This window comes from Hyperoodon ampullatus (assembly GCF_949752795.1).
Source record: "Hyperoodon ampullatus genome assembly, chromosome: 7".
Classification (NCBI taxonomy): Eukaryota; Metazoa; Chordata; class Mammalia; order Artiodactyla; family Ziphiidae; genus Hyperoodon; species Hyperoodon ampullatus.
The window spans coordinates 40,501,415-40,519,902 of NC_136920.1; the positions used below are offsets into that span (position 1 = coordinate 40,501,415).

Here is an 18,488-nt window from a genome sequence, read left to right on the forward strand (position 1 = left end):
CAACTATTATGTATCTACACTATGGTCTGTGCTGGGGATGCAGCAGTGAGCAAAACAGGTCTGGGGTCCTTGCTTCCATGGAGCCTACATTTCAGTCAAAGAAGCAGACAAAAATCAAACTAACGAGTAAAATGGATATGTCCCTTGATATGTGCTACAAAGGAAAACAATGGAAATTGGAAATAACAGGGGGAGGGGCCCACTTTAGAAAGGGCAGTCTGGGGAGCTCACATCTGAAGTAGGAAAGGCAGGAAAGGGGATGAGGGTGCTAGAGAGAAAGAGCATTCCAGGCACAGAAAGCAGTAGGTGCAAAGGCTCTGAGGCAAGAAGGAACTAGCAGGGCACAGGAACTGATAAAAGCTGGAGCAGAGAGGAGGCAGAGATAAAGTTGGAGAGGTGGACAGGTTGGGCAGCCAAATCTGTCTGAGTCTTACTGACGAAGGTAAGGAGTTTGGATATTATTGAAAGTGAAGTGGAAAGACAGTAAAGGGGATTCACCAGGGAAGTGATGTGATCAGATGTGGAAGAACACTGCTGTAGCTGTGTGGACTGTGGCTGGAAGGGACAGGAGTGACAAAGGGAGAGACTAGTTAGGGGACTGCTACCATCATCTGCTTGAACAGGACTTGTAGTCTGCAACCCAAGGAGGAACACATTTTGAATTTATTAGCATAAAGATGGTTTTCAGATCCATGAGGATGAGTGAAATAACCTATGGAGAGGGTGTAACAAATTACCACAAACTTGGTGGCACACATTTATCCTCTAACGGTTCTGGAAATCTGAAGTCCAAAATCCGTTTCAATGGAATAAAATCAAGGTGCCAGCAGGACGAAGCTCCCTCCAGAGGCTCTAGGGGGGAATGCATTCCCGTGCCTTTTCCAGCTTTTTTTTTTTTTTTTTTTTTTTTTTAACATCTTTGTTGGAGTATAATTGCTTTACAATGGTGTGTTAGTTTCTGCTTTATAACAAAGTGAATCAGTTATACATATACATATGTCCCCATATCTCTTCTCTCTTGCATCTCCCTCCCTCCCACCCTCCCTATCCCACACCTCTAGGTGGTCACAAAGCACCAAGCTGATCTCCCTGTGCTATATGGCTGCTTCCCACTAGCTATCTATTTTACGTTTGCTAGTGTATATATGTCCAGCTTTTAGAGCAGCGTTCCTCCATCTCCAAAGCCAGCAGCTCAGCATCTTACTTCAGTTGTCACACAGCCTCCTTCTGTAGTCAAATCTCCCTCTGTCTCTCTCTTATAAGAACACTTGTGATTACATTTAGGGCCAATCTAGGTAATCTGGTATAAACTTCCCATCTCAAGATTTTTAACTTAATCATAGCTATAAAGTCGTTTTGCTATATAAGATAACATTCACAGGTTCAGGGATTAGGACATGGAATCTATGGAGATATTATTCAGCCCACCCCAGAGGGCAAAAGGGAGGAAAGGGCCCAGTTCAAGCCCTGGGTCATGCTAACATTTAAGTCAGAGGGAGAAGAAGGAACTAGCAAGAGACTGAGAGGGAATAGCCACTGAGGAAGAAGGAAGGCTGGCAGGTCATGTTGTAGAGCCAAGGAACTGGAGGGTATCTAAAAGGAAGGAGCTGCCAATGGTTACTGAGATGTTAAGTAAAATAAAGATGGGGAAGAAGCCACAGGAAATGGAATAGTTTCCATTATGATTATTATGGTTCTTATGGTTTTGATAACAGCAGATTGGGATGCAAAGTCAGGGTTGGGCAGGGCCCTCTGGATGGGAAGCCATTGGAATGGGTGGAGGGATGCATAGGGTGAGGTGATATAGACGATGTGTGGGCAGTACTTTCAGTTCTGCTATCAAGGGCCCAGAGAAACTGGGTTGGAGGAGGTTATGGAGTTAAAGGCAATGGCTCTTTGTTTGTTTTCTTTTTGTTTGTTTGTTTGTTTTGCGGTACGCGGGCCTCTCACTGTTGTGGCCTCTCCCGTTGCGGAGCACAGGCTCCGGACACGCAGGCTCAGCGGCCATGGCTCACTGGCCCAGCCGCTCCACGGCATGTGGGATCTTCCCCAACCGGGGAACGAACCCGTGTCCCCTGCATCGGCAGGCGGACTCTCAACCACTGCGCCACCAGGGAAGCCCTGTTTTCTATTTTTAATGAAGGGTATTGTTGATGACTTCATGCAGGAGGGAAAACTGATAAGTGAGGGAATGAAGTTCTTGGGAAAGCAAGAAGGGATGAGGTCCAGAGTTAAGGGAGAGATTGGCCCTGCTAGGAGCAGGGACACTTCTTCTGTTGTAACAGGAGGATAAGATGTGTATAAATGTGGTTGATTAGAATGAAGAAATGTGGTACATTTGAGGAAACCATGTTTGGGGAGAGTATGTTATCTGTAGAGATATATTGTTACTTTGTTTCATTTCTTCTAACGAGTATAACTAGGATAGTTGCTAAATATCTAAAAGATAATTCTCCTTTAACTAAACACCTGCTCCAGGTAAAATAAATTACCTATCACTGTACCCGGGGTAGGGGGTTGGAAAAAAACATGCAAATAGCCATCTTTATGATATGTGAAACTTTATTAAAAAGAGAAATGGTATAATCAAACTACTTTGTGGTTTCATTTTCATTAAAAAAATAAACTAAGAGAAAAGGAAAAAACTTATTACTAAATAATTTGTTGTCTAGGTGAGTTATAAGTCTGTCATGTATCATGATGATTATTATGAAATCATACAGCCTACACATGTCTGAAAACTGTAGAGCACGTACTACAAAATCTCATTATCAGTGGTTAGCAGGCTGGAATTCAAAATCCTTGGGTACCATGTTTGATATGACATTCAAGTAGATTATGAACAGAACTATTAGCACTAGCATCCTGTTTTATGTAAGACTATAGCCTCTATCAAAATACCCGTTTCCCCTCACCAAGATGAAGATGAGAAAGTATGAAAAGTCCCTCCACCAGAGTATTCTTTAGGTCCTAATTGTTCACCTGGACAGCCAAATGATCCACTGTTAAGGCAGATGTACTAGTATCACTCATCTGGCAGCAGCGTGGGCTAAAGGCAATTTCTCAGTCTAGTAATAAATGTTGCTTTTATCAATCTTACACCTAAAGCTTAGGCATGCATATAGAGTATGGATTGCCTCGTAATGGGTTGAGTTTAGTTGTTCAATATTTTATTTTGTATTTGAGACTTGAAAACTGTAATACATATCTCAGAGCTGATTTGTTGGTTTAAAAAATTACCACCAGGACAATTTTGCCTTTTCTTTTCTCTCCTCTTCCCATCAGAGGCTATGTTTTTAAGAGGCATGGACTCGAGGATTTTGTGAACTCCCTTCTCTTCCCAGCCAGTCAGCTGCATCGACTAATTCTTCCTGGTGTTTTTTCACATGATGAGACTGTCTTTATTTCATAAAAGATGGAGACTGGGAAAGATCCTCCTAACTGAATGAAAAATCAGACTCAAGATTCAAGGTCAGACTTGCCTCCTGCAAAGTCCCTCCGCACTCCCCTTAGAAGCTCCCACTAAACTCTCAGGGAGTGTCGTGACTCACAGTGGGAGAACTAGCCTGCTATTTCAGATTCCAGCCCTCCACATTCTGAAATACAAATACAAATTCTCTAGTTGATTTTTGAAAATACAAACATTGCCACAGAAACATCTTGTAAAAATGTGTAACATGAAGTGAGTCGTAAACATTTAATTATCTCTACAGGTTTGCATAAAAATGGCAGAATTTTAAAAAATGCATACAACTCTGCCTTTTGTAGCAAACAGTGCACAAGCTATTTATATGAAAGAAGAAAAGGCCAGGGGAGCTGGCTAAAGCCTCCAAAATTTTCATTTGGTCAAATTCTATCAGCAGATACTGATTTAGACATTTTCATGAACTCCTCAGAAAGTTATTTTTCCTGGAACAACTAAGGGAAGCATGTTACATAACAACGTTGAAAAATCAGCACCATTCAAGTTAGATGTCTGAGGCAGTGTAACTCTTTCCCGAAATTGTCCATCTAGAGAATTTGACAGTTTGTTAAGGAAGCACTATCTAATCTAAGAATTATGAAAGACAGAAAACAAAGATATCTTTCAGAGGTCTTCCCACTTCAGCGAATTCATTCAGAGAACAGACTGGGTCAGTTTTCTCAGTCATGCCCACTCTTCTTTTTCTCTATTTTATCCTGAGGATTATTCACAGCCCCTTTAAAATAAATAAATAAAATAAAATTGCTTTGAATGTGTTCCAGAGGCTCAGAGCCTGATCCAGGAAACAGTGTCAGACTTCCTTGGTGAACGATACCCTGGTCCATTTTCCCTACTGAGGAAGACCGGCAGGTCACAGAGCATCCATGGGGAGTGCACAGGACTGGACTTCCTGATATGCCACCCGCTTACTTGCAGAGCACAGTGTGAGGGAGAGAATCACCGTGACAGCCAGAAGGAGGAGTCCGATGATGAAAAAGATGACCAAGGCTGCTTTGGCTCCTCTGGGACCCAGATTCTTGCCGAAGAAGTAGAGCTGCTCCTTGCCAGGTTCTTCTGTGCAAAAGAAAAGTAAGGTGTCAGGCCTCTGCCTTTCCCTGGGGAGTGAATACTGACCCTTCACGTGCAGGATTGGGGGAGGGTATCAATACCATTAGAGGGTGCTGTGGCCGGGTGGGACGCTCTTCCAGAAGGAGGCTTGGTGGAGTAAGGGATCCTGTTGTCTGGACAAAGAAGACAATTTGATGGTTTATAAACAATAGGAGTAGATTCTTTTCATGACATGAGTTGTTTCAGGAGTTATGTCATTTCACCAACAAAGACTTTATCCCACCAGTATCTGTAAGTCTTTGTTGGATACTCACTGTGCTACTTCATGCCAGTACACATGCTGTTCGTACCCCATCCACATTGCAAGCTTCTGCTCACCTGTTAAGATTCATCTATGGAACCTTGGCTCATGTCTCCAAACTGTTAATCATTGCTTCCTGCTGCTGTCACTGAACCCTGCACTCTGCACTCTATCTTGGCATATGTCATATTCTATTATGGTTAAATGTCTGTCTCTCTTCCTTGACTCTGAGCTCCTTGGGGGCTCTCATGCCTCCTATTTTCAGGGTCTACAGGAAGCCTGGTGCTATCTAAGCCAGCATCACTGACAGATAACAGTACCAATGTTTTGAAGGACTGTGTAGGTTGTCTCCATGCCAGCATGGATGTGGTCAGATACATGACAATGTAATAACCATGTCCCTGGGTGATCCGCAAACAGTTCAGTGGTTTGGAATGTCCCAGGAAAGAGGTCATATACATCTTCTCGGTAAGATTTATCTATCTGCAGAAAGAAGGGAATAATAAAGATAAGAACAGAAATCAATAAAATCAAGAATAGGAACATAATAAAGGTAAATCAAAGAAACCAAAAGCTGGTTCTTTGAACAGATTGATAAAATTGTTAAACCCTGTGGAAGCCAGCTTGTGATGGCCTCCAAGGATCCCTGCCTCCTGATATTCATAACCTTTGTAGTCTCCTCCTACATTGTCTGAGGGTTCGTCCTTGAAAGCAATAGCATATGGCAGAAGTCATGGCATTCTACTTCCAAGGGTCTTAGACCCTCTCTCTCACTCTCTCCCCTTGGATCATTCACTCTGGGGAAAGCCAGCTCCCATGTCATACCCACATGGTGAGGAACTTTAGCCTCTGGTCAATAGTCCTATAAGTGAGCTTGGAAGTGGATCATCCAGCATCAGTCAAACCTGATGACTGTAGTTTCAGCTGACATCTTGACTGTAGCCTGATGAGAGGTGCTGATTCAGAACCAACTAACTAAACTATTTCCAGCCTAACCCAGAGAAATTGTGAGATAATAAGAGTGTGTTGTTTTAGGCCACTATGTTTTGGGATGATGTGTTATGCAACAATAGATAACTAATACAAACCTCTAGACAAACTGACCAAGAAAAAATTTAAAAAACACAAATTACAAATATCAGAGATGAAAGAGGAGATACCACTAAGACTTTATAGACATTAAAAAGGATAATAAATGAATGTTTTGAACAACTGTTTTGTCCATGAATTCTACAACTTAGATGGTATGGACAAGTTGCTTAAGATGAAAACTACCAAAGTTCACTCAAGAAGAAATAGATGACCTGAATAGATTATCTATTCAGGTTAGATCTATTCAGGTTATCTGTTAAAGAAACTGAAATTATATCTATTAAAGAAACTGAAATTGTATTAAGATCTTCCAACAGATTAAACTCCAGGTCCAGATTGCTTCATTGGCAAATTCTACCAAACATTTAGAGAAAAAAATAATACCATTTCTAAACAAACTCTTCCAGAAAACAGAAGAGGACAGAACACTCTCAACTCATTTTATGAGGCCAGCATTAGCCCAATTCTAAAACCAGACAAATAATTTACAAGAGGAGAAAGCCACAACCGATATTCTTTATGAACGTATATGCAAAAATCCTTAACAAAACACTAGCAAACTAAATCCAGCAATATATAAAAAAGGATAGTGCATCATGACAAAGTAAGGTTTACCGGGGAATGAAAAGCTGGTTCAACATTTGAAAATCAGTCAATGTAATTCACCAATAGACTAAAGAAAAAAAATATGATCATCGCAATAGATGAAGAAAAAATAGGATTTAACATCTGTTCATGACTAAAACCCTCAGCAAACCGAAAACAGAAGGAAACTTCCTCAACCTGGTAATGGGGTCTACAAAAACCTACAGCTCACTTTATATTCAATGGTGAGTGACTGAATGCTTTCCCCCTAAGATTAAGAATAAGGCAGGGATCTCTACTTTTGCCACTAATATTCAACATTTTACTGGAGATCCTGGCTAGTGCAATAATACCAAAAAAGGAGCGGGGGTGGGTGGGCATGCATACAGATTGAAAATAAAGAAATAAAACCATCTCTATTCACAGGCAACATGATTTGCCATGTAGGAACCCCCGCCCCCCAAAAATAACCATCTACAAAAAGAAAATCTACAAAAGCTACTAGAATTTGTCAGCAAAGTTGCAGGATACAAGGTCAATTATACAAAAATCAGTTATATTTCGATATACTGGCATGACAATTAGAAATTGAAATAAAAACAATACCATTTACACTATCACCAAAACCCATGATATTGGTAATAATCTAACAAAATATATGCAAGATCTGTGTGATGACAACTACAAAACATTGATGAAAAAAATCAAAGAAGTTCTAAATAAATAGAGAGATATGCTATGTTTGTGGATTGAAAGTCTCAATATTGTTAAGATATCAATTCTCCCCAAATCAGTGTACAGGTTCAATGCAATCTCAATCAAAATCCCAGCACAATTTTAAAAGCTGATTCTAAAATTTATATGGCAAAGATCTAGAATAGCTCAAACCATCACCATCTGATTTCAAGACTTTTTATTACACTAAAGCAATCAAAACAGTGTGGAATTTAAGAAAGGACAGGCATATAAATCAGTGTAATAGAACAGAGAGCCCAGAAATAACCCACATGTATATGATCAATATGATTTTGACACAGAGGGAAAAAGGATGGTCTTTTTGCTGAAAGGTGATGGAAGAATTGGACGTCTAGGGACTTCCCTGGTGGTCCAGTGGTTAAGACTCCATGCTTCCAATGCAGGGGGCATGGGTTTGATCCCTGCTTGGGAAACTAAGATCCCACATGCCGTGGTGCAGCCAAAAACAAAAACAAAAAAAAAAAAGAAAAGAAAAGAAAGAAAGAAAAAAAGAAAACTTGGATGTCTCTATGCAAAAAATAAACCATGAACCACATATAAAAATTAACTTAAGATGGACCAGAGACCTAAATATAAAACCTAAAACCATAAAACTTCTAGAAGAAAATCTTTGTGACCTTGAGTTAAACAAAGATTTCTTAGGCATAATCCATAAAAGAAAAAAATGATAATTTGGACTATATCAAAATTAAGAATTTCTGCTCTTTGATAGATAACGTTAAGGGAATGAAAAGATAAGCCACAGACTGAGAGCAAATATTTACAGATCATATAGATAGAAAGGATTTGTATCCAGAATATATACAGCACTCAAACTCAACAATAAGGAAACAAACAATCCAATTTAAAAATGGGCATAAAATTTGGACATTCACCAAAGATTTACAGATGGCAGATGGTAGAAAAGATAATCAGTATCATAGCCATTAGGAAAATTCAAATAAAAAATGAGATACCAGAATATACTTAGATGGATGGCTAAGAAAAAGTAAAGTAAGAATGGGAGATACCAAGTGCTGATGTGGATGTAGTTGTGGTCAAGTGGTACTCTCATATATTTCTGGTAGGCGTGCAAAATGTATTGCCTCTGTGGAAAACAGTTTGGCAGTTTTCATAAAGTTAAGCATATACTTACCACATGGCCTAGCAATCCAACACCTAGATATTTTCTCAAGGAAAATGAAAACTTATGATGTTCCCACAAAAGCATGTACACAAAGGTTTATAATGACTTTATTTTTAGTAACCCCAAACTGGAAACAACCCAAATGTCCCTCAGTGGGGGAACGGATAAACCAACTGCAATACAATGGAATATTGCTCAAAGATCGAATGGAACAAACTGCCGTTACAACAAGGTGGATGCAATTCAAATGCCGATACAAAATGAAACAAGCCAGATTCATAATGCTACAGACTGTATGATTTCATTTGTATAACATTTCAGAAAAGGCAAAACTAAAGAGACAAAAAATAGTTCAGTGGTTGCCAGGGGTTAAACATAGGGAAGTAGACGACTCTAGAGGGTGCAAAGGGGACATTTTAGGGGGTTGATGGAGGTGTTCCGTATTTTGATTAGCGTTGGTTACACCACTGTATGTGTTTACCACAATAGAACTGTATACTAAATAGCGTGCATTTTGCTCAGTGTGAATTATAGCTTAATTTAAAATATTTATGTATGTATATAAAATAATTTTATATATATGTAAAATAATTGTATGATTTTATAAATTTTACTACATTTTATATATTTTTAATATAATTTTAAAAATGCAGATTGAAAAAGCCAAGTTCTGAAAAGCAGCATAGCCATTTAATATGTGAAACTAAAATCATTGTAGGTTAGTACTTGGTGTCTTAGACTGTGTTGAATGAATATACAGAGGGGAGAGGATATTAGATGTTTCATTAGTCGCTCTTCATTTCTGTATAATTGGAAAAGGAGCAGTGCAGGTTTTCCCTACAGGTTAGATGTGATTATTCTTTTCTATTCTACTTCCTTGTAGACTGCACAGCTCTTGAGATGACAGAATATTTGGACCTTATCCCTGAGATTCTGATTCATCAGGTCTGGGGTGGGGCCTGGCAATCTTCTTCTTTAACGGCTCCCCAGGTGATTCAGCACAGCCAGCACCACCCATATGGTGCAGCTTGATGCTCGAAAGGCAGAAAGCCACACATGGTCCAGCCCAGCCCACTAGGGCAAAAGTCAAGGTAAAATTTTGGGCCCAAGCCAAAGCTTGAAATATCTCCTTTACTAGAGAGGACTATTCTGTTGGCTAATCACATAGAAAAGAAATGGAAAAAGGGAAGGGAAAGAGAAAAGAGAAAAGAAAAAAAAAAAAAGAGGAAAAGGGACAAAATACTATGGGTACTTTCATATACGATACTCCAGAGTGGTCAGAATTATCCCCATATAACTGATGAGAAAACTCATCTGAAGCTCAGAGGTTTTTTTTTTTTACAAGCATAATAAAATACATATTAAGAAATATCTACCAGTGGAAGGACACAATCATATTTTTCTGTTCCATTCTCTAATATTCACTAACACCCCTCACAAGCCTTATTGCCAAATAACTCTCATTTCACAATGGAAATATATTGAATCTGTTAGTAAGTCTTCCCCAAAACACTTCTCTTATACTTACCTTGAAAAGAAAGCTCTCAGCATGATAATGAATGGTGTGTATGTCCACTTCACTTCCTATTCCTAATAGATACCAGTTTGTCATTGTATTTTCATTCATGATGAGGCCATGGAGATTCCCAAAAATCTTTCCATTAATAGCTAAGAAGGTAAAAAGAGAACAGCCTTTGATTAGTGATGGTTACTTAATCTGGTTTTAGAACTGATTCAAGAAGATCTTTAGGTCACCAATATTTTCATCTGCCTGGTAAACATGTAATAATCTCACTCACACTTGCCAATGTCCCCACCATCTAAGACCCTAAATTCAGAGTACTAAGAAATCCCTATAAAAGATAGCCAGAAAAGAGGAATAGTAGTTTGTTTTTAAAAGCGATCTCCTGGGTAGCAGTACATGTTGGTTGGAATATGCCAAATAGCCATATTCCCTTTATGGGGTGGATTACCACCTCATGTGTGAGGTCGCCAGATTTATACCGTTCTACAGTTGAGTGGACAAAGGCCAGAGAATTAAGTTTATATAAATCAAAACTGAAGCAATTAAAAGGTATTTACTTAATATTTCACTTTCTGAGAACTAGTTTGGGGCAAGTTCCTAAACCTGGCTGGATCTCCAAAAAAAGGAAAACTTCACATGGGCTGAGCCCATGATCTAACAATTACCAAAGCAAGCTCAGTTGGGCGGACATGGCGGGGACTTTCACTCCTCTGCTTTCTACTAACTTTTTATTCTTTGCATCATGACCCAACCAAATGAGTTACATTCATTAAAAAGAGAGAGCCTACTAAGAAACTTTTGGGAGAGGGAGGCAAAATTGTAGGGGAAAGAATAGCTGAATCAGAGATCAGGCTACTATATTCTAATCAATGTTAGCAATTAACTAGTTTTGTTATCTTGGGCAAGACCTATCTTCTTGCACACTTCTGGTCAAAAGTATATCTCAGTGAGAAAGGATAGGTATGTCAATTAGAACACATTACTTACACTTAAAAAAAAGTACCTTAAATTTCAAAGAATTAAATAACATAGACACATTAAAACAGAAATTTGGGGATGGTGTTTCATGTTCCAGAGACAGTTAAACCAGCCCCTCAAATTTGATCAACTAGAAGTTATCCTGTATTCTTACAGAAATATACCAATAAGTGATGATTCATTTCCTAGGAATTACTTTACAGTCTGATAGTTTAGGGATCCCAGCATTCAGAGATACAGCTCCCTAAACAGTTGGTCCAAAACCTTATTGGACCTTGCGGGCAGCCAATCAATGGCTTGGCTGGTTCCCTCTGAAGGAAAGCTTTAGAGGACTTTCTTCAGTCCAGGTGCCCCTGGCAATAAAGAAGGGCTCAGAGAGGGAGGCTGGGACCTTGCACAGATTTCTGTGAGCTTATCTCAACAAGAGGGAGGCTGGGACCTTCCACAGATTTCTATGAGCTTGTCTCCTTTTTAAACCTCTGATATACCATGCATTTTGTTGCTCTCCTCAAAATCACCAGAGGGTTTAAAATCTCGTGGATCTTTATTAAGATACTTCTTAATATTGTCATCCAGATACCAGGATTCATTCTCATTAAATACCAAAAACAAGAGAACAAATTCAGAGTCAACGTCGCTTCTTCTTCCCTTTTCATTCAACACTCCTTCCCTGCATGTAATCAGAGGACCCATCAAACCACTATAGGTATCCTGAAAGAAAAATAAACTGAATTAGAAGAGCCTTTGAATAATTTAATAACACAGATTGCTTGTAAGAAAGTCATTGTAAAAATACTAAAAGACTATCTACCAAGGAATAAGTACTAAGAAATCATGAAGAATAGGGTGATCTTTGTGAAAATTTAGGACTATTTCTAAAAATTTGTTCAGAGTGAGCTTTTTTTTTTTTTTTTTTTTTTTTTTTTTTGCGGTACACGGGCCTCTCACCGTTGTGGCCTCTCCCGTTGCGGAGCACAGGCTCCGGACGCGCAGGCTCAGCGGCCATGGCTCACGGGCCCAGCTGCTCCGCGGCACGTGGGATCTTCCCGTACCGGGGCACGAACCCATGTCCACTGCATCAGCAGGCGGACTCTCAACCACTGCACCACCAGGGAAGCCCAAGAGTGAGCTTTTTGAGGGCTGAGGCTGTGTCCTTCACTCATAGCTGAGTCTCCAGAGCAGAGGCCAGTGTCTACTACATAGAAGGTGTTAAATAAATATTTGTTGAATAAACAAATGCTTATTTCTATTTTTCTGTGTGCTTTTCAAGTGAGACTGTATTTTTTTATAGAAGTGTAGTTCATTTACAACGTTGCGTTAGTTTCAGGTGTACAGCACAGTGATTCAGTTATGCATATATACATATATATATAAATATATAATATTCTTTTTCAGATTTTTTCCATTATAGGTTATTACAAGATGTTGAATATAGTTCTCTGTGCTATACATTAGGTCCTTGTTTATCTATTTTATATGTAGTGTGTATCTGTTAATCCCAAACTCCTAATTTATCCCCCACCCCCGGTTTCCCCTTTGGTAACCATAAGTTTGTTTGCTATGTCTGTGAGTCTATTTCTGTTTTGTAAACATGTTCATTTGTATCATTTTTTTAGATTCCACATACAAGTGATATCATATGATATTTGTCTTTGTCTGTCTGGCTTACTTCACTTAGTATGATCATCTCTAGTTCCACCCATGTTGCTGCAAATGATGTTCTTTCATTGTTTTCAATTACTGAGTAATATTCTATTGTGTGTGTGTATATATATATATATATATATATATATATATATACTGCATCTTCTTTATCCATTCATCTGTTGATAGACATTTAGGTTGCTTCCATGTCTTGGCTACTGTAAATAGTGCTGCTATGAACATTGGGGTGCATGTATCTTTTTGAATTAGAGTTTTTATCTTTTCTGGATATATACCCAGTAGTGCAATTGCTGGGTCATATGGTAACTGTATTTTTAGTTTTTTAAGGAACCTCCATAATGTTCTCCATAGTGGCTGCACCAATTCACATTCCCACCAACAGTGTAGGAGGGTTCCCTTTTCTCCACACCCACTCCAGCATTTATTATTTGTAGACTTTTTGATGATGGCCATTTTGACTGGTGTGAGGTGAAACCCAAGTGAGACTGTATTTATAGGTATATACAGATGCTTATATTCCACGTCCTATGGGTAAAAGTTAGCTGGATGATTTAGGAATTAATATGAGCCCATGGATGACTTCCATGTCGAGTTACTCAGCCCTGAGCTTTCTTTTGATGGAAAACTCCCACATTTTCAACTGCCTATTAGCTATTCTACCTGGATGTGCCTCTTGCAACAATTCAATCTGCTAAGCATTTCTAAAGAGAATTTTAGTATTTCCCTCAAACCATTTCCTTCTCCTGAATTCTCTATTTCTGCTAATAGCACTATGATATTCCTTGTCATTTAGTTCAGGAAACTTGATTTCAGTGTTTACTTCCTCCGTCTTCCTCACTCCATCCCATCTCATTTGCTATCAAATCTTACATTTCTTTTCCCTTCACAGTGTCTCTCCATTCTGTGACTTCCTTTCCACTCTATCTGACATCCTTCTAGTGTAGGATATTAATACCTCACCCTGGACTAGAAATTGGCTCCTCTCTGGTCTCTGCTTTCCGCACCTCCAGTGCATCCTGTTGACAACCATCAGATTAATGTCATCACTCCCATATCTAGAGGTCTTCAGTGACTTTCCAGTGATGGTCCTACTGAATAAAAGACTAATCCTTGACAGGTCCTGAAGCCCCTCATGTGCTCTCCCAGTGGACTTTTCTAGCTTATGCTCCCTTGCTGCTTTCCTTTTCTACCCTAGATGATAGCTGCACGGGACTCTCAACATTTCCCAAACACACCTTCTACTTCCCTATTTTCAGCTTGACTCATGATGTTCTCTCTTCCTAGACTCTCTTCCCAATGCCTCCTCTATAGCCCTGCACTCCTATAAAACTCACCAGATTCAGAGTTGTAATATCATTATGGGTGTGCACACGTATTATTTTCCCCGAAGATGATAAGTTCCTTCAAGACAAGAATATTTGCAACCCTCATAGTACTTGGTGGGGTCATTTGTGCATCACAAGGGCTCAATAAATATTTGTTGGGATGCACAAAGGAATCAACAAATAAATGTGGGTTTCCCATAATTCTAATAAGTAAGTTTTTTTTTCAAGTGTCTGGTATGTTTCTCCTGAACTATTGTGCTCTCCAATACAACTCAAGGACATTAATGCAGCCATCTAATATTCAAAATGAAGGCTAAGATAATCCCTCACTTTTTAAAATAATGGGCAATGTTTACATTTTATATCAGATATGACCTTAATTTGGACTTTGATTTATGAAGTATAATTCTAGACTAGTTGTTTTATATACACATACCTGACTCAAGCTCAATATTGAATCTTTGCCTTTAATTTCTAAGTAAAGTTAGCCTATTTATCATTCAAATAGTTTGTAGTTTCAGTTACTAAGTCTACTTGGAGTGTATTTTCTTTCCTGAGCCCTTTTTCACACATCAAAAACCATGGTATATTGGGCTTCCCTGGTGGTGCAGTGGTTGAGAGTCCACCTGCTGATGCAGGGGACACGGGTTCGTGCCCCGGTCCGGGAGGATCCCACATGCCGTGGAGTGGCTGGGTCCGTGAGCTATGGCCGCTGAGCCTGCACGTCCGGAGCCTGTGCTCCACAACGGGAGAGGCCAGAACAGTGAGAGGCCCGCATACCGCAAAAAACAAAACAAAACGAAACAAAAAAAAATGGTATATATTAAATTAAAAAATATATTTATTTTATGGTTATCTGTTTTACATATGACTCTTGCTTCAAACTACCTTGTAAGTTCTAAATTCGGTAACTGAAACATTGAGATTTTATTTTTTTCCCCTAATTTGTGTGTATACTAATAACAAGTGTTGGCAAACTTTGTTTTTGTAAAGCACCAGATAGCAAGTATTTTTTACTGTGTGACCCATACCATTTCCATCACAACTACTCAACTTCATCATCAATAATGCAAACAAACAGGCATGGCCATAGTTTGAGACCCCTGCTCTAAACCAATACATCTCTTCACATATACCCACCATAGTTGTGATAACTTGAATAGTCAGCTTAAAGCCATATCACCTTGAGCATTTTGGTGGCTCTCTCCACCTTACCTTCACAAAGTTTACTGTTGAATAGTAAACCCATGGAATACAATTTGGATCAGATGGCCCTGGACTGGACCTTTTAGGGACATTCCATCTGTAAGTTTTTATTTCTCCTGAAATAAATGAGAAGAAATAGAAAAAATTTTTATTCATGTTACCTCTGTTCCAGACAACTTACTTGAAGAAATACAAACAGATTCTTCTTATATTTTGGTTAAAGTTTATTGCTGGGTAGCATTGCCCATTCATTAGAAATGTTCCCATTAAATTCACATCTTGACTTTCTGCAGGTTCAAAATGATAGATTTTCATTTCAGACTATAGCCTTCCATCTTAGTTTGCCTTTTCTATTATCAACTGATGTTTATTCAGGAAATGAAGACTTATTTTACACCTCAATTTTTTTTTCCTCAAATTTTGTATCTTTTTCCTAAGAGTTATGCTTGAGCATGCTTGAGTTACTGTGGGCCTCAGCCTTGGCTTCTTGTGGAATCAGCAGGGAGCTTTGTAAACTCTCACTGCTCAGGCCTCATCCCAAACCAATGAAATTAGAGTATCTGGGATCTGGCACTAGGGTACCAGTATATTCCTTAAGCTTCTCAGGTGATTCTAATGTGCAGGCAGGTGAGATCTAGTTGGAAGCAGAGATAATCAGAGAGGTCTAGCTTCAAATCTCAACCCTAATGACTTGTTTTCACTTAACCTTGACAAGCTACTTAATCTCACTGACTTTTAGTTTCCTTATTTGTAAAGTGGATTAGTCATCCCAGTTTTCAAATTGTTGTGAGGATTAAATGAAATAAAATACCTAGAATAGTGCCTCACATTGAAGGCAGTCACTAATTGCTAATTTGTATGTATACTAATAACAAATACATGCACTCCCTCTTATCAGGCCCCATATCTGTGCATCCCCTGGGGCTGACCCAGAGCCTTGCAAAGGAATCATAAATATATTCATGAATTATCAAGATAATCACATTGTAAAAGACTCATTTAAATTGTTGTCTCCTTTTGAACTGTGTCCCTTCCCCACCCTATCAGGACAAGTAACCTACAGCTGAATGTGAGCCACAAAGCAAAACAAAAGTAATGCTTACATGAAACTTTGCTCCATGCTTGCTCATGCACCAGTTGGTTAGCGATATAATTTTAGGTCTAGTTTCCATGATTTTCATTATAGCCCCTATGCCTTTGTAATCACAAGATAAACAACTGATATTTAGCTTTCTAAATGCAAGTGACTACAGGGGTGGTGTTAAAGTTGGAACAATCCATCGTCTACCCCAGCTGGGAGCCCAGCTCTCAACAAAAAGAGGATGCTAAGTAAATGTTTGTTGAGTGATTTAATAAAAAGGAGAAGAAGAAGAGGGAGAAGAAGAAGAGGAAGAAGAAGAAGAGGAAAGAGGAGAAGAAGGAGAAGAGGAAGAGGAAGGAGAAGGAGGAGAAGAAGAAAGAGGAGAAGAAGGAGGAGGAGGAAAGGGAGGAGGAGGAGGAAGTGGGGGAAGAGGAGGGAGGGGGAGGAGGAGAAGAAGAAGAAGAAGGAGGAGGAATAGGAGGAGGAGGAGAAGAAGAAGAAGAAGAGGAAGGAGACGGAGAAGAAGAAGAAGGAGAAGAAGAAGGAGGGGGAGGAGGAGGAGGAGAAAACTGATAGGGGCTTACTTTTCTTAAAATACTAGTTTGCTCTCTTCATCGCATGCATGCCCTGATTAAACTTTCTTCTCCAAGTTGCCTGGACTTCCTGCACAAAGTTAGTTTATTGCTCCTACATCCAATCTCTGGGTTCTTCCAAATCTTTCTGCCTTATGGGGACTGAATCTCTCTGAGTTCCAGTAAAAAAAATAGTAATAATTTCTCCTTTGCCATGCTCTAAACATTTTTCTCCCTACTCTCATAACCCTCACATCTAGGACTCTTGGAAGGCCAGTCACCATAGAGAAATTGTGTCCCTTGCCACTCCTCACCACCAGGGCACAACAACCTGGGAGGGGTCACACCAGCTTGCCCACAGCCCTACCAGAGCTCCCCACTCCCCATGGCTAATAGGCACCTTTCTTCCCTTTAGAGTTGCTTTCAACCATCAAAAATAAATATATTTAATAGCTTTTTTGATCCATTTTAAACCATTTCCCTCTTCATCAAAGCAAGACACATCCATTATAGAAAACCTAGAAAGTATAAAAAATGTGAGGAAGTAGGAAAGATGATCACTCTGCTGTTTAAAATACCACCACAAAGATAAAACCATTATTAACATTTTGGCTTATTTCCTTCTGGTCTTTCTTCTATGCTTGTATTTTGCTCAACAAGTATTTCCCATGTTATTAAAACTTTCTTAAGTGTCATTTAATGATTGTACAATGGTCCATTCTAAGAATATTCCAAAATTGACTATTTCTCTGTAGATAGCGTTTAGATGTTCATGAGAAGTTTCTTGAAGCAGCTTCTGAGACTGGGAGTAGGAAGTGGCAGAAGTTGGAATAGTAGCCAATAACAATTCTCCTTCCCACAACCCAACCTTGAATAGATACCTTGCTAACTTTTTCTAGTGATGCATTAGATTGTTTTCTTTTCTTTATATCTATTTAAATTTTTAAAATTTATATGACCTTTATTGCAATTATATAGCATTATTATAATGTTATTATGTATTCATCAGAGGTAAAATGTATTATAACTCCCCTGTAATTATACCTATGGTTGCTATCAATTTCATAACTGAAGGTCACAGGGGCTCTTGACATTTATCACAAGCACACTTTAACTGTGTAAATGTTATGGAAGCTCCTTAAATTGTGAGCTCTTCTCTCCCTCCAATGCATCTTTTAAAAGCCAGTTGGAGTTCTATCTCCTTTCTTAAGCCTTCCCTAATTGTTCCTAATTAAACAATCAGTCTTCACGGTTTTCCTTCTCTGAAATTTTATCAACACTCTCAGATATATTCTTGAAATTCTTCACCACTTAGAATTTCATCTTGCGTAATATGCACTCTTGCTGAAATGATTCATCTTTTTTTCTTCCAAACTCATTTCAAGCATCTTGAGAGAAATGTGTGGTTAAGAACTCAGGTCCTGAAGTCAAACAAACTGAGTTCCACTATTACTAACGTCTGACCTGGTTAAGTTCTTTACTCCTCTTTGCTTCAGTCACCTGTTAAATGGGCATAACTACCATACTTCATCAATTACAGGATGCACATTTTTTCACAATTTAGCACTTCTGATGTCAGGATGTATCTTTCAATCAGTGGCATGTTAAAGTTTAATTGGCAGCATGTTTTTTTTTCTTTTTTTAGTAACAGATAAAGTAATCATGGCCATTACAATTGATGGTATTAGGTTAAATGAAATATGTTAGTGTCTACCTCCCCGGGTTATTTTAAGGATAAATGAGTT

General features: G+C 38.9%; 1 protein-coding gene across 1 annotated transcript in view; it reads right to left on the reverse strand.

The window, feature by feature from the left end:
* Window positions 1–4,334: 4,334 nt before the first annotated feature.
* Window positions 4,335–18,488, reverse strand: part of HEPHL1 (hephaestin like 1) — a gene marked incomplete at both ends in the record, with an annotated part of 74,299 nt that continues 60,145 nt past the window's right edge. Inside the window, 6 exons of the mRNA XM_079707786.1 lie at window positions 4,335–4,537; window positions 4,633–4,704; window positions 5,153–5,315; window positions 9,920–10,059; window positions 11,383–11,605; window positions 15,100–15,206. Of these exons, the coding sequence (XP_079563912.1) occupies window positions 4,335–4,537; window positions 4,633–4,704; window positions 5,153–5,315; window positions 9,920–10,059; window positions 11,383–11,605; window positions 15,100–15,206 (908 nt within the window). The remainder of the gene's footprint in view (window positions 4,538–4,632; window positions 4,705–5,152; window positions 5,316–9,919; window positions 10,060–11,382; window positions 11,606–15,099; window positions 15,207–18,488) is intronic.